At 47.2% G+C, this 21,621-nt stretch overlaps 1 protein-coding gene across 1 annotated transcript in view; it reads left to right on the top strand.

Moving 5' to 3' along the window:
- The window catches only part of CACNA2D3 (calcium voltage-gated channel auxiliary subunit alpha2delta 3), a 978,241-nt gene that overhangs the window by 642,914 nt on the left and 313,706 nt on the right, over positions 1 to 21,621 (top strand). The window contains exon 13 of the mRNA XM_075550920.1: positions 11,150 to 11,283. Coding sequence (XP_075407035.1) covers positions 11,150 to 11,283 — 134 coding nt within the window. The remainder of the gene's footprint in view (positions 1 to 11,149; positions 11,284 to 21,621) is intronic.

The raw sequence follows: 21,621 nt of genomic DNA, 5'->3' as shown, positions 1-21,621 counted from the left end.
TACTTGGAGTGGATATTCCATTGATGTGGATATCCCATGAATGGACCATAAAATCTACTAGACTAAGGGATGTCCTGTTGCACAGTAACTTGGTATCCATGGACTGAAGTGGCCAATTTTTACATCTATCCCTTAAGCTGACCTGTGTAAGTGTTTCGCACTTGAACTTCAGTGGAAGGAGGAAGATTCAAAGAAGGATTTGTAGGTCTCAGTCCCAGCTTGAGTGACTGAAGACAAAGCTGTTTTAGTTGCAAACAACTAAAGTTACTCCCTGCAATTAAAAAGAATGGTTTGGAGAGCGAGGGGTGAGTCAGTACCCGGGGTGGTGAGGAAAACATGTGTCTCATGAGGGGCCAGGAAGCTCTGTTTTTGTTCTTCTTGGATGCTTTCTGCATGCCCACCCAATTTTCTTTCTCTGTTGGTGGACCTTCACCGCAGTGACATGTGCACAGCCAAGAACAGCCGTGCCATTGTACACACAGCCACCCTTCCGCACAGCACAGTTGCTGCTTCCATATATCAGAGAGGAGACAGTATGTTTCCTCCATTCAGGACCAAGCAGCAATTACAAATCGTGATTTCAAGATTCTCTCTCCCTGGAATGGGGATGATGATGTCCCAGCTCGGACCATGACTAGTTCGTGTTGTTAGCTACCCTTGAGTAGATGCCAACTCACGGAGACTTTATGTGTAACAGAAGAAAGCATGTCATCTGTAGGTTTTTCTGAGATTTCTGAGGCCATTCTTCAAGCTCTATCAATTCATCTAATTAAGGGTCTACTTCATCTTAAGCTGGCCCAACCAAACATGATCTCCTCTTACAGGACTCTATTCCTACTTTGATCAGGTTTAGGCAAGTACAAACCCATGAGTAAGTACGTGAGTGTTGGGGCAGGGGTTGAGGGAAGGAGCAGAGGGAGGTGTATGCTCTGCTGGTCCTCAGCCCTGCCTACCATATGTAGGTGTGGGAAATGTTTCGAGAATCGATACATAGCCAAGCAGATGAGCCTCTGCCCTTCTTTCTCCTTGCTTGGTATTGCCCTTGTCTGCTTGTAGGTGAAACTCTCTTTTAAGCAAGTGTCTCAATGTCCTCATCTAAGCACAAAGAACTTCGTGGAAGAATTAAACTTTTTCCTTGAAGTTCTGAAATTACACCTTCTGCAATTATTTTAGTCGATTGGCTGCCTTGCTCCACTTAAAAAAAGGTTCAGTAATTCTGCTCGTCTCAGAGTAACAATTTGACTTTATTTCAAGGGGAAACATTGAAGGTAGAGCGACAGGAGGAGAGGGGGGTTGAGCGGATCCCAGGTTTCTTATGTGCAGAGAGGCCCCTCCGGGAAATAAGTTTTGGAACTGGGTTGGCATCAGAAAGAGTTGAGTGAGCTACTCTTTTCCCATTTATCCTTTCTTCTGTGGTCTTGGAAAAAAATTATTTTTATCCCTTTTTTTTGTCGCTGTTATTCCTGCCACATCAGATTGCAGTTCTTCCCATCAGCTAATGTGCATTTAGTCATGGGTTATTGTTTTTACCACTGCCTGTGTCCAGCTGATGAAAATTACTCAAATTGAAGTCTGTCTTAATCAACTAATATTACACCATAATTTAGTTTTAGTCATTGTTTATAAGAATCTTTGAAACATCCTTTTGAAGACAATTCAGTCAACTCAGAGTATTTTCAGGCTGGCTATAAAATAGAGCCCTTCGGATTCATAAATTTGGAGTACAACGACTTGGAAAATCCGAGGCGGTGATAATAGCTGGTTAGCTGCTTGGGCTGTTGGATCCCACAGCAGTCCTCCTTCCCTCCTGTACAAATCCATCCATTTCCTTCTTCACCAGAGCCAGCCCCTCCATGGCTTGACCTTCCTCGGTCGGGGATGCAAATGTCATTGTCATTCTTCTGGCTCCAGGCACCATTGAGATGTTGGGTCCCAGTCGTCTGTGTCAGTGTAAACATTGGCTGGCTTCATGTTGCTCCCATTGTGGGCCTTCGGACCACATACCACCTGAGTCTGTGCTCATTCGTCAAAGCATTGGTTACAGTCTCAGATGGCTATAGATGGAGGCAGCTCAACATTTTTCATCTCAATTAGCATGGAGTCTACAGAGCCACCCCCTTACATAGTTTAGCCCTGACTCAGCCAAGTTCTTCAGTGAAGTGAAACCTTCACATTCAGGGACCAGAGCAAATCCAAGGAGAGCCCGAGGGGGAGCCAGTGGGCTGCTGGTCTTGACTGGACTACAGAGTGGCCCTGGGAAGGAGCAGGGTTTGGCCCAGCCAGCAGATCACCCCTGGGTCAGTGGTCAAGGACTTCCTGTCTGTGTAGGACTTCTTGCTTGAAAGTGGGTAGTTATGGAGGCAGTTCTCAGCCAGTAGACTTGAGACACTTGCTTTCAGGAATGACTGCCTGAGGACATTGCTATCTCTTACAGGAGTCGTCTGCCCCCCTCCTGTCTTCTAGCAAAATCCAGGGAGGCCTGGAGTCCATTGGTTTGCTTCATTTTATGCATAACTAGGTCATCTCTTGAGGGAACCAGCCCTAATGAGGCAAAGCGGTGGGCCATTTTAAATGCATTAGTACAATCACTGCCACTGTGAACTTGCAATTCTGTGTTCACACTGCTGGGCAAACAAGTGAACTGGGAAAATAGAAAAGAGGGACCGGCTAGCCCAGATACTCCATAAAGCCATGACGACCTTCTCTAATGTTCAGTGTGCCAAGATGTTAAATAAGCATTGGCTGATTCTCCCGCAGAAGTTGCGGCCGATGGAGAATTTTCCAGCTGTGCAAACACAGGAGGGCCCCAATATTTAGGGCAAATGGAAATGCTGCACATGTCACTCCTGGTTGTCTGCTTAGACTGGCCCTTTCTAAGGGTCTGGTGGCCATTTTCTCTGTCTTGAAAGAGCCTTGGCAGCCCTGCCCTGCCTAAGAGCCCAGAGCCTGCTTGTCTCTCAGCATGCTCAGTTTGATTTTCAAGACTTTCCGTGCCTTTCCAAGTGTCACATGCCCCAAAAGATAGTCTTCAGTTTATAAAACCGCAAAGGTAGTAGATGGGATGGGGGTGGAGGTGGAGGGAAGAAAAGCCACTCAATCATTCTACAATTTTAAAACTGGTATAGAAAAGCAGAAATGGGAGTTACCAAAAGAAGCTTGGCCTAGTGCTTTGTGTCGATTTCACAGAACATGGTTATTTGAGTGGAAGGAATCGGTGATGAGGAAGATGATGGAAGTCCCCTGTAAGAGCAGTGAACGAGGACTGCCTCCTGAGCGTCCAGCGTCATGCAAAGTCCTCACAGGGGACTATGGCTTTTGACCCCCCTGAAATCTTTGATTCCAAACACAAACAAACCTCCTATTATCACATCAATCCCAACTCACAGTGACCCTGGGGGTGGGGTAGGGGCAGAGCAGAACTGCCTCCGTGGGTTTCTAAGGCTGCAACGCTTCACAGGAGGAGGCAACCTCATCTGTGCCACACTGGATTCAACTTGATGACATCCCTGAACTCACACCACCCCCACAGCTGCACTCATCCTTACTTAGGAGGAGAAGGGAACTGAAGTTGACCAGATAGTCGGTTTCGGTACCAGGATTCAGATCCAGTTGATCCAAAGCCAGAGCCTTTTGATGATGTCCTTCTTTTTCTGTTTGTCCATGGATTTTTCCCGTGAGATAAGAAGTGGAAACCTGTAACATTATTCACAAAGGAAATCTTCTGAAATCTGAAGCATGGCTTGAAGCTGATCATCTCAGGACCCCTGCTCTCCAGGGAGTCATATGCCCAAGCAAGGTCGCGCCTCAGGGGGCTCTGCCCTAGTGGGCATTCCCTGCAGTCGGCTGCTCCCAACTCCTAGACAGCTGTAGCTTGCAGACCCAACAGGCTTCTCAAAGGAAATGTACAGCTGGAATGTTTTAAACTGTCATTTGTTTTCTACCAAAATAAGTTGTTTCCCATTTGTGTCTGGTATGGGCAGCGAGCAGACTATGCTGAGAATCTTTCCACAGTCCCGTCCTTCTGTAGGCGATGCCTCTAGACTTCATGTTCCACTTGAGCCCCCTTTCCTATCGCATTGTCCCAAAAGAACAACCCTGGACACTCAATTGCTTGCTTCCCACCTAGTTCTTAGAGAAGGGACTCGTAACCAATGGCAACCAGAGGGCGGTGTGAGCTCAGAAGGCTCAGGAAGACGGGAGATAAATGGAGGTGATGTCGAAAAACGAGCAGCCCATTTGTAATCGGTGGCTACTTTCAGCATTAATTCCTCCTTGGTAATTACCGAATGACGGCCGATCCCGTTTTCTTCCATGATGGATGAAGTTCCAAAAAGGTGCATTACAGAAGAGAATAAACATTCCAAAGCTAAACTGTAGAAGGGGGACAAAATGAGCCTGGTGGTGCGGGTGCAGGGTGGCGGCAAAAAGTAACCAGCTCCGAATGCAGAGGGGGAACAAGGGAAACTTGTACGGTTGCAGCCAGAGACCCCAGGCCTCCACGGCAGCCCATTATCCATCAAAAAGCACATTTGTGAGCCCAAACCTTCATGAGAACATTTGAACACAAAAAAGACTCTTTCAGGAAGGGTTTCCTTTTAATGGGCTGGAGTTAGATGATCCCATTTGTGGAAGGTTTCCAGGGTACATTATTAATAGCACTTCAATAATTTAAACTTTTCTTACCTTTCATACCTCTGCATTCTTGGCCAACATATGAAAAAATAAGTTAAAGTTGACTAGGGTTTGAGTAGACTTCTACGGGGATGACTAGTAGGCATCCCAGTGAGAGAGAGAGAGAGAGAGAGAGAGAGAGAGAGAGAGAGAGAGAGAGAGAGAGAGAGAGGAAGACAGTGAATGAGGAGCTCAGTCAGGACAGCCACTCAGAAGGACGTGTGAGGGACAGACTCAAACCAGACAGACAGCCGGCCGAGCGTGCTGAGGCTGAGCAGTGACTGGAATGGGCACAGCAAAAGTCAGTGGGTAGCTGGGCAGGTGGCCCCCGCACAGTGACTTCGCCAAGCGCCAGCAGAACTCTTCTCCGTGATGCATTCTGCGGCTGACTTTCAGCAGTGGATCCATCACCAGATTCTGTCTTCTGAAGTGCCCTCGGTTCCACAGCCACCTCTTTCCTGCAATCAGCTGAGCAATAGAAATGGTAGAGGGACCCAGGGACTCTCATCAGGAATCATGCTTGGAGACCCGGGAAGATGGCAAGAGCACTGGAGTCTGAAGGAAGAGGACTTGAGACACCAGGGAAAGATGAGTGGAAGGGTGCAGAGGAAGCCACCGGGGGTGGGAGCAATGAGGGGTGGGGGCCCTGAGAGTGTGTGTCTTCACCCAGCTGGATTACAGGCGGTCGAGACCGCATCGTGGAGGCCAGTGTGAATTTAGCTTTTACACTTATTCCAAACAGAATATCTGGTGGGGTCTGAAGCCAGGAGATGACCTACCGTACATACTCAAATATAAGCCAACCTGAGTATAAGCCGAGGTACCTAATTATTACCTGGGAAACCAGAAAAACTGATTGGCTTGAGTATAAGCCTAGGGTGGAAAATGCAGAAGCTATCAGTGAGTTTCAATAATCAAAACAAATGAAAATAAAATTACTAAAAATCGAGACATCAGTGGGGTAATGTATTTAAATGTTTATTTTAAATAAAAAACATAAATAAAAGTACAATTCATTTAACATTAGTAAACTAGCACAGTAAGTGGAAAATAGGTTCAACAAAAACAATAAGGTATCAACAATAATATCTTAAGGGTACTATTCCCTGAGCTCAATCAGCAACCAAGCTAAAATGTAAAGAGTTAAAATTCTTCAAAACTGATTCCTCCTCATCATCCGTAACACAATGCAGAGCTTAAGTTGGTGTGAGGTCATCATAGACGCTGTCCTCACTGAGATCGCCGTCATCACCATCACTGCTGTCATTTTCATACAAAGCGCAGTCTTCACTGCCATCCATAGCATTACTAATACTGCATTTCTGGAAGGCACATCGCACCATGTCTTCTGGAATGTCTTCCCATGCATCTCGAACCCACTGTGCTATTAAATCTATGTCAGGCTTCATGAGATTTCCTCCTTTTGTTAGTCGGGCTTGACTAGATGACACCCATTCATGCCACATCCTTCGCACACAGTTTTTAAAAGGCTTATTCAAAGATATTTCCAGAGGCTACAGTACAGATGTAAGCCCACCTGGAATAATGTCTAAAGTAGCTTTACTAGATTGTCAATTTTTTTATGTCATCCGATAGGTGGGCTCTGAACATATCCCAAACAAGTAACGATGGCTTTTTCTTTAAGGCTGCTCCTGGTCATTGGTTCCAAATTTCTTCCAGCTATTTTTTTTGTTCTGTCTTCATCCATCCAGCCTTTAACATGTGCACACACAGTAATTCTTGGTGGGAAATTGATCTTTATAGGCAAGGTCTTTCTTTTAAAAATAATGACAGGACGCAGCTTATTTCCATTAGCCAAACATGATAGAACAACTGTAAAGTGTTTGTTTTTTTTTCATTTCCTGTGGTTTTGAGAAAAATGTTTTTTCTCCTAAACTTGCCATAGTTCTGTTGCTTGGGAGATCAAAAGTCATGGCAGTTTCATCCATATTCCCAGGTCATAATTATAAAACCTTCTTTGTTTTATAATAAATGATAAGAATGACATAATTTTTTTTCAAGGTCTTGTGGCAATTTCTGGGAAATCTTTGTTCTTTGTCTCAAACATAGGCCAAACCTATTCATGAAGTGGGTACACCATCCTGCTGATGCAGCAAATTTTTCAGTGCCTGGTACTTTATATTTGTCATCCTTAGCCATTTGTAGAGTGCGTATGTGGATTCCCATGCGTGTTACACATTAACCATTTTGAAGACACTCCATAACCCATTTATGCAATTCATTCTTGAGAGCCCCATTAAAAGACGTGAAACCACGACGAGCTTTTTAAGCTTTTGGAATCTGTTCCAAGTCAGCCTTCACTTTCCGCCACTCCCTCACTTGCTTTTCGTCAACACAGAATTCCCTACTTGCAATACTGTTATTACTCTCTTCTGCTCTTGACACAACCTTCATTTTGAAACCAGCCTCATATGACCAGCGTTATTGTTTTGGTTCAAGAGTATCCATTTCTAATAGGATTAAAAATAAAACACAAACAAGACTTTGAAAAAGAATTTTCATGGTAGTGCCCCCACCCCCCCACGACGGGTTAGTTGGGAGGAGGGTGGGGGAGTCCATGCGGGTGAGGGATGCAGGATGTGAATTAACACAGAGATCAGAGGGGAGAGAAGCAACGCAGCCACAGACACATGCTTACCAGTTCGGCTGCCGGCTTAAGTGAATCGCTAGTGGTGCTTCTGCGAATTGGAGCCGTCCACGTCATAGGACGGCTCTGATTGGTTAGCTGTGAATCAACAAACATTCAAAGCCCTGTAGTGTCAGTGGGGCTTTGAATGAACAGTAGAAGAATGGCAATCACCCGCTAGATGTTACACCTCGCTGGGGTACCACTGACTCGTGTTTAAGCCAAACCCGTTTTTCAGCACATTTTTTGTGCTGAAAAATTCGGCTTATACACGAGTGTATACGGTACTTTATATTCAGAAGTCCCCTCTGTGTCCTTTGAGTGGGAGATGATAGAAGTTTAGACCAGGGTGGCGCAGTGGGTATTAGGGCTATTTTGGAGGTAGGGCCCAAACAGATGTCATACAGCAGCGGTTCTCACCCTGGGGGTCACGACCCCTTTGGGGGTCGAACAACCCTTTCATAGGGGTCATGTGATTTATAACTGTAGCAAAATGACAGTGATGAAGTAGCAATGAAAATAATTTTAGGGTTGGGGTCACCACCACATGAGGAACTGTATGAAAGGATCATGGCATTTGGAAGGTTGAGAACTGCTGTTCTAGATGATGAGATAGTGGGTGGTTATCAAAGATACTTCTTGGGTTTTTCACTGAAGCGGGCGGGGATGCCATAGGCTGAGAGACAAAGACTGTAGGAGGCATGAGCTTGGGGAAGGAACTCGAGAGCTGTCTCGGGATGAGTTCAATTTGAGGATCCTCTTAGACCTCCCTGGGGAGGGGTCAAGTGTACAAGTGGCCATGAGTTTGTGACTCTGAGGATAATTCAGCTCTTTGATAAGCAGAGTCCAGTGAGGAGGATCTCTCAGCTCAATCTCCTTCCAAAAGTGAGATTGTTCCTCTCCTTCCCACGCCCTCTGTATGCTAATGACCTATGTCTCCTATCCTCCTTGTGTTTATCCCTTGCCTTTTCTTAGGCATGGAGTTAGAAAATTCAAACCAGGGATTTTACTGTTGACTTTGAGAATGAGACGTGAAAGTACAGATGACCAAGACTAACTTCTAGGAGATGCTATCTCTCTGCACATTTGACGCAGGAGTTCAAATAGAAGAACGGCCCTTCCCCCTGCAAACCACACCCCCCCACCCCCAACAGAATCCCAAGCCACCCACCCTCCTCTTATCAGCACCCTAGTGCCTTTCCCATCTTTTCCCCAGGATCGCGTCTGTCCATCTAAGACCCATCACGTAGACTCCACGTTTTGTTTACTAAAGAACAAATTCTGAAATACTGTCTTTCCTCATCCAACACCCATTGCAGCTGCATGGGTGACAAGACAAAAACTATGAACGTGGCACTCTTGCTGCCTTCCAGAAATCCCTTCAAAGCCATACGTGCCAATGTGCCTCCAAGAGAGCCTCTGTAGGAGACCCCCGCAGCGGCGTGCCGGTGGGTCTCCCTCATGGTAGGGTGCACAGAGGCCTGCTCTGGATTGTGGTGCTCACAGCTGCTCTTAGCCTGTTCCTTTGAGGCCCCGTGTGTTCCTGGGATAGGCAAGTCCCAGGCCCGGGTCTGGAGGGTGGGGTAGGCGGGAGTGACAATGCATGCTAATTAGCACTGTGCCGAGCTGTCATCAGGAAACCAGAAACCACATGGTCCCAACCTGGCTTGGGGTTGGCACATCCAATTCAAACCATCTGGCCTTTGTTTGGAAATGCCCTGGGAGGGTCCCGGGCCTTTCTGGACAACAGAAGGGCTGGTGTTCTTGTGCCCTGAGCGCTGCTCGAGACTCCGAGGGGCGCTGTGAGCGGTGCAGCCAGGGCTGTGCTCGATCTGACTTCAGAACCGTGCATTCCTGCTTTGATTTGTTTGGCAAACAGGAGATGGCGTGAGCCGAGTTATAAATGTCCTCACTTAGAGGCAGGAGGAGGAGACATGGATCCACGCCCTCCTGCATAAAACCCTTCTGTGACTGCCTGTCGCAGAGACTCCAAATGCCTCCCGAGGTCCTCCTGCCGTGACAGTCTTCCTCGTTCCTCTGGCCTAGGAGCACCTACTGCCCACCTCTTTCCCCTAGCTCTCTACGCTGGCCATTCTGAGCTACATATTTCCAGTTTGTAGAGGGTCCCCGGCTCTCACAGACCCTGGGCCTTCCCTGGACAGCCTGTGTTGGGCACACGCATTACCTTCATTTCTTTTAGCTACCCAGTTTTCACCCGTCAGCTCTCGTCATCCCTGACTGCTCTTCGGGTAGCCACATCTGCTTGAGCATCCTTGCTGTGCACTGAGCTGACAATCGATTATACTTGTTGTAGTCATTTGTGGACTTGGGTCTCCTAGGCCTTGGGAGGGCAGGGACCTTGGCATATCCTGGGGACCTTCACGTCCATAGTGCCAGGCAGATGTTTGAATAAAGGACAGGACCCGTCCATCCAAGCGTGTACCCTTTCAAATGTCTCCTAACCATAACCAACTGGATAGGACCCTAACCGAACTTGGGCAGAGCAGCGCTTGAGAACTTGCCTCCAGTCTCCAGACCTGGCATCTCCCCACTGCTTTTCTGTTACTTAGAAGCTGTACCTTCTATCATCACTAGCATCTTAAGCACAGTTTCTTCATCTTAGTACATTAAAGAAAACCAGCTCTGGGAACCACATCAGGGCATGTGCTTGGATATGTCAGCAGAGGACATCAATGTCAGAGACTCCAAGGCTTGGGTTCAGATTGGTCTTTGACACTGGCTCCCTCTGAGCACATGGGCAAGACATACGCTCACAGTTTGGCTCCATTGCCTTGTCTTTAAAGTGGACCCCACAAGCGCCGGCCCGGGATGGTGTTGAGAATAAACGAGTCAAAGCTTATCAAGTATTTGTTAAAGCGTGTGGCCATGAAAGGACACAATCCTACGATTCTTACTGTGGGAGCCCTGGTTATGCGGTGACTCAAGCACCCCACTGCTGACCACCAAGGTGTTGGCTGGAACCCCTCAGCCGCTCCTGAGGAGGAAGATGGGGCCGTCTGCTTCTTTATGGACTGCAGCCCTGGACATCCGATGTGGGACTCTTCTGTCCTGTCCCACAGGGGCAAGATGGGATGGAGTCAACCTGAGGGCCATGGGTTTGATTATGATTACTCGGGTAATAAAAATGGATACACTTTAGTTTTTATGGTTTATAATTTTTCCCTTTAAATGAACCCATTATGACGGTGTGGTATAATGGGATTTAAATGAACTCATTAAAGTGGATTCCCATTTCCGCGTGGGTGGGAATATCAGTGTATGCAATACCAATGCACATGTGGTCTGTATATGTGTATGTATGTGTGTAGGGTGTATATGTGCATGTATATGTGTGTAGGGTGTACATGTGTATGTATGTGCACATGTGCATATGTGTATGTAAGGGTGTATGTGTGTATGTATGTGTGCATGTATGTGTGTGTGGAGGGTTGTATATGTATATGTGTAGGGGTGTATATGTGTATGTATATGTGTATGTGCATGTAGGGTGTACGTCTCAGTGTGGGGGGTCTGCTGGAATAGGAGTTGAAATCAACTCGAAGGCAGTGCGTTTCAATAGGTTGTTTTTTTTAAGATGGGCAGGTTCCTTCTATGAGGTAAACTTATGGGTGATTTTCATTTTCTTACTTTGCATATATATATATATATAATCTCCTATAGTCCTCACAAAGTGGTGATGATGGAGTGGAGATTGAACGTGTTCAGGGACAGTAAAGAATTTTCTAGAGATGAAGAAAGCATCGGGCGCGCATGTCCCGGTTTCTTGTCTGCTGGTCCGTGACTGAGATTGGCACCCTTGGCTTTTGGCAGGATTTTTCACCCAGATCTCCACCTTGGCTGACGTGCAAGAGAATGTCATGGAATACCTGCACGTCCTCAGCCGGCCCAAAGTCATCGACCAGGAACACGACGTCGTGTGGACAGAAGCGTATATCGACAGCACTGTGAGTCCCAGGGCCCCTAGGAGCAAGGCTGTGGGGTTAAGCTCCTTGTGCGTTGTGGGAGCTATCCTGTGCTTATTCCAGAAGAGGGCAACCGCACCAACATTCCCTAGTTATGGGGCTCCGTGGCATTTTCCCATGCACTATGCTGTTTGCATGGGCCACCTTGGCAAGCATGGACTGGTGAAAAATCACGGTCTCACAGAGAGGACTACCAGGGCCCTCTGAAAGGTGTGTGGTGACCACATGGAAGCTCCCTGTTGGACTCTGCCTTCTCTAATTAATCCCCCACGCCCTCTTGTCACCTGTGTGTACATGCTAGCAATGTTTTAGTGATGATGGACATGTCCCTATTAGATGTGGTCCTCGCCAGGTGGAAGGGTCTCAGTTGGAGGGTTCCAGCCAGTGAGAGCCCTGGAGGCAGCATCTGCACTTCCTTCCTTTGGAGCAGCGAGAATATGCTGGGCGGGTGGCTGCTGTTTGAACTCTGGCCATGGGACCATTCTAAATCTGAATTCCAGACAGAAGAGTCTGAAACCGACTTGGCTGGAAAGGCAAGGCTTTGCTAGGCCTCCCATTACGGCTCCATGGCTGGTTTCTTGTGTCACTTCGGGGCAATTTTTCATAGTGATCATGAGTCTGATGGGAGGGGCGCCTTTCATGTATTGATTGTCCACGTTCTCACGGCCCTCTCCTGTGCCGTTTTTGTGGGGATTTGCATTGCATTAATCACTGCCACGCAGACACGAGCTGTCCTTGGTGTGATCCCCATGGCTGCTGGGAGCCAGCTTCCCTGGCCCTGGGCTCTCCTGTCCCTCCTTGCTCAGTTGCTGACAGTAGTGGCACATGGGACCAGCATACAGGAGCCCATCTTGGGGGACGCGGTGACACAGGCCAGGCTTGTCCCACTTTCACCTTAGAGCACACAGTGGGGCCATATGATCGTGCCTCCTGGTCTCTGTGAACAGAGGTAAGATGGTTGTTGAGTTGAAAAAACTCTCTGTGATGTTGGAAGAACCTGAACTTTATCGTCATCTGTTTCCGGGTCTGACCCCTGTTTGGTGTCGATTCATAGAGAAAAAAATAATAACCAAGCTGCCAGATTGGTATTGGCATCAGCGAAGCAACATGGCGACACCTCCAGTGCCATCACTTTCCTGACGTGTCAGCGAGCGGGGAGGGGCAGTGGGGGAAGGGGCAAGGCTGGCAGCGCAGAGTGGCCAAGCTTTGCTACCATCCCAGCCAGGCAGCTCGGTGGGTGAGTCATCGGCTTGTCACATGGATTTAAGCCTGTCATTAAAGCAGCGTGGGGGCACTAGTATTTGGATAGACAGATCAGTGGAATAAAGGGTACAAAAAAGAATGAAGTCCAGGTGAGGGTTGATTTTATGATAAAGGGTGACGCTCAGAGCCGTGGGGCTAGGGTGGGCTTTGTAACCAATGCTTTTGAGAAAACTGCATAGTCATTTAGGAAAAGATAAATTTAAGGCTGTCCTTCACATTATATACTCATGAAAACATCCAGGTGGACTTAAAGTGAAAAACAAAGCAAAACAAAACATAAAAATGCATGAAGAATAACTAGGTGAATTCTTTCATGACTTAGGTGCAGTAAAAGGGCTTTTTTCCAATGACTCCTAAATCCAGATACATTAAGTGAAAGGATAAATAAAGTTGACTACTTGTGAGAAAAAAAGGAGGGAGGGTTAAGTAAAAGAACAAAAACAAGAGCCATAAAGTCATAAAGCAAATGATAAAATGGGAGAAAATATTTGTAATATGTCACACACCACCAAACAAACCTATGAGTCGATGCTGACTCCTAGTGACCTTCTAGGACAGGGCAGAACAACCCCTGTGAGTGTCTGAGACGGACTGTATGGAAGTAGTAAGGCCCGTCTGCTGCAGTGGCTGGTCATTTAAAACTGTGGACCTTGCAGATCGCAGCCCATGTGTCACCACTAGACCCCAGGGCTTCTCTCAAAGCATCAGGAACCTTCCCATGTAGCAAGGACTGGGGGAAGGGTGCCTGACAGGACATTCTCTTCGGTTCTGTTGCACACAGGGTCACTGTGAGTCAGAGTGGACTCAAAGGCATTGGCCAACAACAATAAGAGAGATCGCACATTGTTCAATTGACGGGAAATTTCTCAAATTCCTATAGGAAAAACCCGAGCTGAAGACAAGGATAGATGATTCCTAATAAATAATGAAATGACTCTACAACATGTATAACTTCACTCATATTAAGAAAAATGCATGTGAAACGATAATGAGAGAGCATTTCTCAGCCATCAGAGTGGGAAAATTTTAGCAGCTTAACGATTCCCCCCCATTGGTGAGTCTGTGGGAAAAGAGGCGCTCTCGTACACTTCTGTGGGGGTGGAGAATGGGCAATCCCTGTGGAGGGGAATTTGGCAGCTTCTGACCCAACTCATTTTGCATAAACCCTTTAACCCTCATCAACCCCTGAATATGAGTTTCCAGCTGTGAAATTACATATCCACAAGTTTCCTCATTCATCGAGTATGCTCATAATGTCAAGATGTTTGGGAAAACTGAGATACATGTGAGGCTAAACAGCAGAAAGAGGACAATAGCTACCGTTGAGACGGATTGATTTCAGGGCTGTATCGCTAAGCGGCAAGAACAAGATGCCAGAGGGATATGCCTATGGCACACTGTTTTTGTGTTTTGTAAAAATGGAGAAAGCAAGAAAGGAACAAGAGAAGGGAAATCAGAAGCCAGGGAAACTGATTAACTGTAGGATGACAGGGGCAGAGATAGTGGGATGCAGCGAAGCAATCCACCATTGAGACTACTCCTTTTTTTTCTCTTTTTTTAAATTTAAGTCATTTTCTTGGGGGCTTGTACAACTCTTACCACAATCCACCCATCCATCCACTGTGCCAAGCTCATCTGTACATTTGGTGCCCTCATCATTCATTCTCAGAACATTTTCCTTCTACTTGAACACTTGGTATCAGCTCCTCATTTTCTCCCTCCCTCCGCCCCTCCCTCATGATGAGATTACTCCTTTTTTTTAATGGGTAGTTTTAGCTTTGGAAACATGTTGATGTTCCAGGTAGAATGACATCAACAAGATAGGGGAAGAAAAAAAAACCCTGAAAATGGATGTAAGCAGACTTGAATGGCCCCAACATGTATTTCAAATTAATAGTCAAAGAATCCAGAAAGAGGGGTTTAGTAACTTGAACCCTTTGACTAGTACTCACATGCACTATTACATTTGAACACACCTCTGCAACTCCATACCCTCAGTCGAGGGGTTGGGACAGTGTTCAAGTCCTTTCGCTGGAACGTGGCACTTGTGATCTGGTGAGAACAATTCTGACTCTGTCTGGGGAGCTGCCACATGGAGCAAAGGCGTGCCCAAGGGAAGCTGAAGCTAATACCTGTGGGGTTAGACGGGGGTTGATGGTATGAGCATGAAATCCCGGCTCCATTCATTGAAAGGACCTAGAAACAATAGTTCTTTATCAGCCGTGAGCACATCTAGTACTTAGATCCCAGCTTCTAAACACCACTCCCTGTTGCTCACAGAAACAAGTTCGCAGGGGACAGTGGTAATTCCAGGAGTGGGGAAAGGAAGATACAAGTAGAAAGCTTGGGACACTTTGTGCCAGGACACAAGGAAGTGCTCAGAACGACAGAAAGGACGCTGTGGTCAGCACGACCCACTCACCAAACGGAGCAGCTGCACTTTCTGATGGAGAAGAAGAGTCACGGAGAGTAACCTGTTAAATAGAACAGAAATAGATAAACTCCAATTAATTAAGCCCATAGAAAATGGATTTAGCAGGGGTACTGTGGACGACAAAGTGGTGACTGGCAAACATGGCAGGCATGGCAGAGTTGGGAAATCATTCTGCAGCCACGTTCGTAGAGGCTAGTGAGCACCATCAAGGGATGCTGACTCGAGGGGTGCCTTGGGATGATGAACAGAGATTCTCAGGCCTCAAAGGAGCTCGGGTCTAGATATTTTATTAGTTGGGAGGAGGGACACAGTATCGATTGTTAGCGAGTGAGACCCTCACCTAGACTGCTCACTGAAACAGAGATGGAAACAGTAAAGCGTTATTCAGACAGATTCGAATCTGGGCCCTCACCAGCAACTGAGGCAGGCTCAGTCTGTAAGGCAAGAGCCCCGAACAGCTTCAAAGGAAAGTTATTATATATACTTGTGGGGCATCTTGCCAAGCAAGGGGAGGGGGAAGGCAAGTTCTTGTGTGAAACTGGCAAAGCATTCTCAGAAAAGTGAAACAAAACAGTTTTTAAGTCTAACAAAGAAAGTTCTACATTTAAGCTCAGTTTGTCCCCAGTGGTCTGCCAAACGATACTGTAGGTAGGCTAGGCTGCTTCTTGGAGCGTAAACATCCTGGGCTGGGCTACACCTGTTTCAGGCTGCAATTTTAAAATGTTTCCATTTCTGAGGGGGGTGGGGGTGGTGGTGACCTGCCTGTTACTGTTACAGGGCACTCATTCCTGACCGGGCGGGAGATTGAGCTGCCTGTTATTGTTACAGGGTACAGTGTCACATCGATAAGGTGGGAAACGGAGGCCTGGGGGATACAGTAGTTAAGCGCTTGGATGCTAACCAAAAAGTTGGTAGTTAAAACCCACCAACTTCACCAAGGAAGAAAGATGTGGCACTCTCCTGTCGAGATCACGGCCTTAGAAAAGATAGGCATCAACTGGAGGGCAAGGTCTGTCTGTGTAGTGGGAGCAGGCAGACAGCATCTCGGCAGGTCGTCGGAGTGAACATCACCAAGGGGTACCAGATGGTCATTGGGTGTCTTGGGAGAAGGACAGAGAGCACGTGGGTCATGGTCCACACGGGGCTGTGCAACCGGAGACTCCTGGCAAGAGAGGGGTTAAGCTTGGAGTGATGCTCTCCTTTGATGTTCTGAATCACACAAACCGGTTGTTTTAGGGTTAACAGTGGGTGCCTAGCTGGATGGCATGGAATAGGCACCCAGTGGAATGCCAGCGGCCTCGGGCACCCACAATCGTGACTGTGTGCTCATCCCTCCCCCTGAGGGTGTCTTCTCACCTTTGCTGGCCCTCCCTCTGCTACACTAAACACAAAGCCCCCTCCGGCAGCGGATCTCTCCTGGCGGCATTTCCACAGCTGGTGAGTCACGCCAGTTTCTGTCGAGTTCTGTGGCTCATCCGTGGCAGTCAGTGTCTTGGCCTTTATTCCTCCTCTACCTTCGTGTGGAAACTCTGCTGAAATCTAGATCCTGGTGACATACCTTCCAGCAGCCTAGTAGCATGCAAGACAAATTTATATGTGTTGGAAAGGGGGAGGTTAAGAAATTGAAAAACAAACCAACAGACCATCACTACTCAAGCTTTCCCACTAAAGAACTCTTAGCATCAGAAGCAAGATAGAGGGTTCTGGGAAGCCACTCTGGACAATGTAGTTGCAAAGGAAATATATTTGAAGTCTTGTGCTTTGTCTTAAACATTTATGTGAAATTTTCCTTCTCTGCCATAACCATCTTTACTTATCCCAGAATAAAATAACACTAGAAGTGGTTCATTACTGAGAAAAAGTGGCATGCCAAGATGTGTTGTTGGTCTGGGTAGACTAGAGAGACAAATCCATAGAAACTCATGTGTATAAGAGAGAGTTTTATATAAAGGCTAATTGTTCAGTAAGGAATCATCCCACCCCAGTCCAGTCCAAACCCATAAGTCCAATATTAGCCCATATGTCTGATGCCAATCGATAAAGACCTCTTCAGACTCAGGAAATACAGACAGTGATGCAGAATGCAGGACGATCACAGGCCAGTGGGTGGGAAGTCTTCTGAATCCAGTGGCCTTGTAAGCAGCGGGCAGTGGCCTCTATGTGACCTCCGGCTTCAGAGGGCTGGTTGTATCAGGGTAGGTCCATGTGGCCTCTCCAGCTCGGGGGCACACATGTAGTTCCATGTGTCTTGTCAGCTACAATGTTTCCAAAGGAGTAAACAGAGAGAGAGAGATAGTGTTTCCTGCCTCTAAGAAGGAATATTGGATTTCCCAGAATTCTCAGGAGAAGGCCAGGCCCACACAGAGGCCTCCTTGGCTATGATCCTATTGACAGACTAGACTTCACCCCTTTACTCTTAATCCTCTTAAGTCCCAAATTGACACCAGATTATGTAACGACCACACAAGATAACATTTATTTATTCCACCTCTTCAAGAATCCTTTTGGTGGATAAGACTGTGGTTATCTCTGAAATGATACCTTCCCATTGCCATTTTGCTCTTCAGACTTCTGTTGCTGTCTCTTTGTAAAGAAACTCAATTCCGACTCATCGGAACCCTGTAGGACAGAGGAGAACTGCCCCTTGGGGTTTCTGAGGCTGTAAATATTCACAGGAGCGGACAGCCTCATTTTCCCCAGCAAACAGCTGGTGGAACTGAACTGCTGACTTTGCAGTTAGGACGACAATATGTAACCCACTATACCACCAGGTCTCCTTTGAAATTAGGATTGATAAATCAATTTTCTCTTACAAGGGGACATCAAAAAGTTTGTGGGAAATGTCTACTATTCTTTATTTCCATATTTCCAAACTTTTTGGATGTATGTTGGGCCTCCTCACTGGGTTATGCAGAAAGTCCTGGAAGCCCGTGCAGACCCGGTCTTGCTCTTATGCGGCTGCGTCTGGGTCCGTCCAGGGCAAGGGTCCAGCTCTGCTGTCATCGGTCGGACTGCGCTACTTAGGAACCGTGGAATGAGTTCCAGGGACCGTAGAGCACTGTGCCAGCCCCTCCTGCCCTCCGCCCCATCGTTACTCTGCTCAAGACCACGGATGCAGCCACTGTGCCCATCTGCCTGGTTGAGTATCTAAATCTTTTTTTAATTGTGCCTCTGACGTGCCTTCTCTTGCTGACATGTCTAAGGCGTGTGAGGCCCACCATTCTTGTTCTGCTCTCCTCCTTCACACACTTGTCAGTTGACGGCGTGTTCCTTATTCACCGTCAACATGTCGTTCAAAGACCTCTGTTCTTCTCCAGTCTTCACGCTCCTCTCCAGGCCTCACGTGCAGATGACGTGAGTGAAAATCCGAGGACCAGGGTCAGGTGCACCTTAGTGTGCAAAGTGACATCCTTTTGTGTCCAACATTTTCAAGAGCTCGTTCGCAGCAGAGTTGCCTCGTGTACATAGTTGGCCTTCTGGACTACTGCTTAAAACACAAAATCAAATAACCCTGCTTAGGGGCCGGTCCGACCGCCTCTAGCTTCTCAAGGCCAAGGTCAAACCCACCCCCAGCTCTGCCCCTGCTACCCTGTGCGGACAGCAACCTCCCCTCCCAGAGCAGTCAGCTTCCGCGGCTGTGTCCCATCAATCTTTCCAGTGGCCACACAGAGCTCACCAGTGATGCTCACAATTAGGGGGCGAATTAAGGCAGTTAATGGGTAACCATTTAGGTCAGAAATGCTCAGAATACAGTTGTTTCGTCAGGACCGTGTCTGGTCTGCTGCGCTCACAGGCTTGTCTCACTCTGGTATTCAGCCTTCCTCAGGAATTGTCACCAAAAGCCTTTGAAGACTGCCGATAACCAACCACCCAAAGGGCCTTCCTCTCCACTAGAAGCCTCAGCGCACAGGCTCTCTGCCATAGCACAGGACAGAAAAGCCAGCGCCTCCAATTAAGACTCTCCATCCCACCTGCCAGCCTCCGCCCAGGGTATCAGACTCTACTCCTCTCAATCCCAGTCCTGACGCTGCTGCTCTTCTGCCCCTGCTCTGGTGTCACCGCTGGCTCCTGGACCGAGTGCATTCAATGGGCAGGGATCCTGGGAGATAAAGGACAAGCCCCATGCCAGGCTCTTCTTTCTCGGCGTAGTGAGCTCATCCCTCCTGCTGCTGAGATGATCTGTTGTATGGCAATCACATGGAATCCTGTTCACAATCACTCAGAGCGGAACCATATAACCCCCTCAGCCTCTGTCCCCCACCTGCTTACCCAGATCCCTCAGGAGCGATGGCTGACAGAGGCCGTGGCCTGAAGAGCCATGCTCAAGAATTCCCCGCGCCGCACACTGCTGTGAATGTTGGTGGTGAGTGAGTCCAAAGAAAATGAAGGCATTGATCACTTCAATCTTCCCTTCATGTACGATGATGTTGGGTTTGGTCCCAGTTGTAAGAATTATGTTAAGGAAAACCCATTCTGAAAGCTGTAGTCTGAGCTTTGTCCATCAGTATTTTAATTCCTCGTTGCTTTCATCAAGCAAGTGGTGGCATGTGCATATGTCTAGGGTGTTTGATAAGTCATCTAATCCTGGTGCATTCTGCTTCATATCCTCCAACCTCCCGAATTCTTTGCTCAACATACAATTTGAACACGTATGGTGACAGGCGACAACCCTGACCCAGACTGTTCCCAAACCTCACCTGTGAACTAGCCCCTGTGCCGTGCAAACATCTGCCTCTTGGTCCATGTACTGAACACAGTAAAGTGTTCGGGAACTTCCATTCCACTCCACGTCAGCCACAATTTGCTGTGGTTCACAAGGCCAAACACCGCTGCAGAGTCCGTAGCGCAGTGCCATGTACACAGTGGCAAGCCCGCTTGTTAATTTGGCACTCATCTGCAAAGACCCGGTTCTGAGCTGAGCCCACAGACTTTGGGACCTCGCTGAGGGGGAAGGTGGGTGGACACTTGGTACCTGTCCGGTCATATGCTTCCAGCCTGTGCGGCCTTCGTGTCAGCCGGCTGAGGACAGTGGTGGAAACAGTGAAGGAGATCCGACTCGGGGCACTTGGTGGCGGCTGGCACACTGACAGTTCGGAAAACGTTTTATAATGCAGCAGCTATGCGGACTTAAGCTAATTAGCTACCTAGATTTATTAAAACAACTTGGACTTGGCTTCCACGTTATTCTGTGCTAGCTCTCAGACTTTAAGCAAGTGGCCTAGCCTCTCAAGGTTGCTTTCCGCATTCACCAGACAGGCAAAATCCTGTCTCTTGGGGTCAACTATAATGCGCTATAGTGGTGCTGTGAGTGACAAGGTCAGCAGTTCAAAAGCACCAGCCGCCCCATGAGAGAAAGATGAGGCTTTCTACTCCCATAAAGAGTCGTAGGCCAGTCAACCCACAGGGGCAGTTCTACCCTGTCCTATAAGGTCACCATGGATCAGAATTGACTCGATGGTAGTGAGTTTAGGATGGGTTTGGAGTTAACAGACAAGAATTGATTGGATAATGTCCAAAAGTATGTGGTAACCTTCCCCACCTCCAGAAAAACAATAACAACAACAACAACAACACAAACATACTGCCTGGTAAGCAAGCAATAAATACTAGCTGTGGTCATTTCCCAACCTCATGGAAGCTAGTGCAAATGTATCTCCTTGACTGTGGGAAGTTTGGGGAAATACTCTCCTTTCTTGAGGTAGGTCACACCTGGTCATAACAGCATATTTTTTTGCTGGTAGACTTGAGTACATTGCAAGCACTGCTAGTTGGAGATCCTCTTAGATTTTTGGGAATTCATTTTGCTATAATTCTGGGTAATGAGTCTATCAGTCAGGGACTGTGGATTAGTGCCCAGGATCAGTGCTTCCAGGGAAGACAAAATTGTGCTGCCACATGCCGACAGAGCCCTGTACAGATTTATGGAGTGAGCGTGCATTGATTCATTCAGGAAAGGGAAATCCAGTGGGAGCCTGTCAGTTGACTTCCATGTAACTGGCGCCCTGCTCTCGCTCTGCTCTTTCTGTCATGCTTTGTGCCCACTGCCCACAGCACACTGGAAGCCATTGCAGCACCTGAAGCTTTCTTCTCTTACCAAGAGCCAGTGTCTTCATTCCTAAACCTACTGATGTCAGCTATAGTTCTATTGCATACGGTAATTAAATATTATTTAGACCAATGGATGAAACATGTAAAAATAGACTTATGTTTCTCTGAATGGTTGTCTAAATGCCTTGGGAACACTAATGAGAAAATAATAAATACAGTCTTGAGGACTGTATTAAGTGTGAGAAAATCAACCCTAAAAGATTGGGGAGAAAAAAATCTTCCCTGAATTTAGAGGAATTTTATATTTAATTTCTGTTCCTTTCTTCTTAATTTAACTTGATTTCCCCCTACGTTGCCCTAGACGGACGTGATTAGTTTTTTTTTTAGTTTTTTTTTTTTGTGTGATTAGTTTTTGACTGTATGGATAGCTGCTCCTTAGCTTGCTGCTCCTTGGTGGTTTCTGGGTGCTGCATGCTCTGTGATGAAAGTGACCTTCACAGACACAGTGAAGGTCAAAACCAAAGCCACTGCCACCGAGTCAATTCCATGGCATCGGGACCCCACATAGACTTTCC

The sequence above is a fragment of the Tenrec ecaudatus genome, chromosome 5 (genome assembly GCF_050624435.1).
Source record: "Tenrec ecaudatus isolate mTenEca1 chromosome 5, mTenEca1.hap1, whole genome shotgun sequence".
Lineage (NCBI taxonomy): Eukaryota > Metazoa > Chordata > Mammalia > Afrosoricida > Tenrecidae > Tenrec > Tenrec ecaudatus.
The sequence above is the reverse complement of the archived record's forward strand: the minus strand, read 5'-3'. Positions and strand labels throughout refer to the sequence as shown.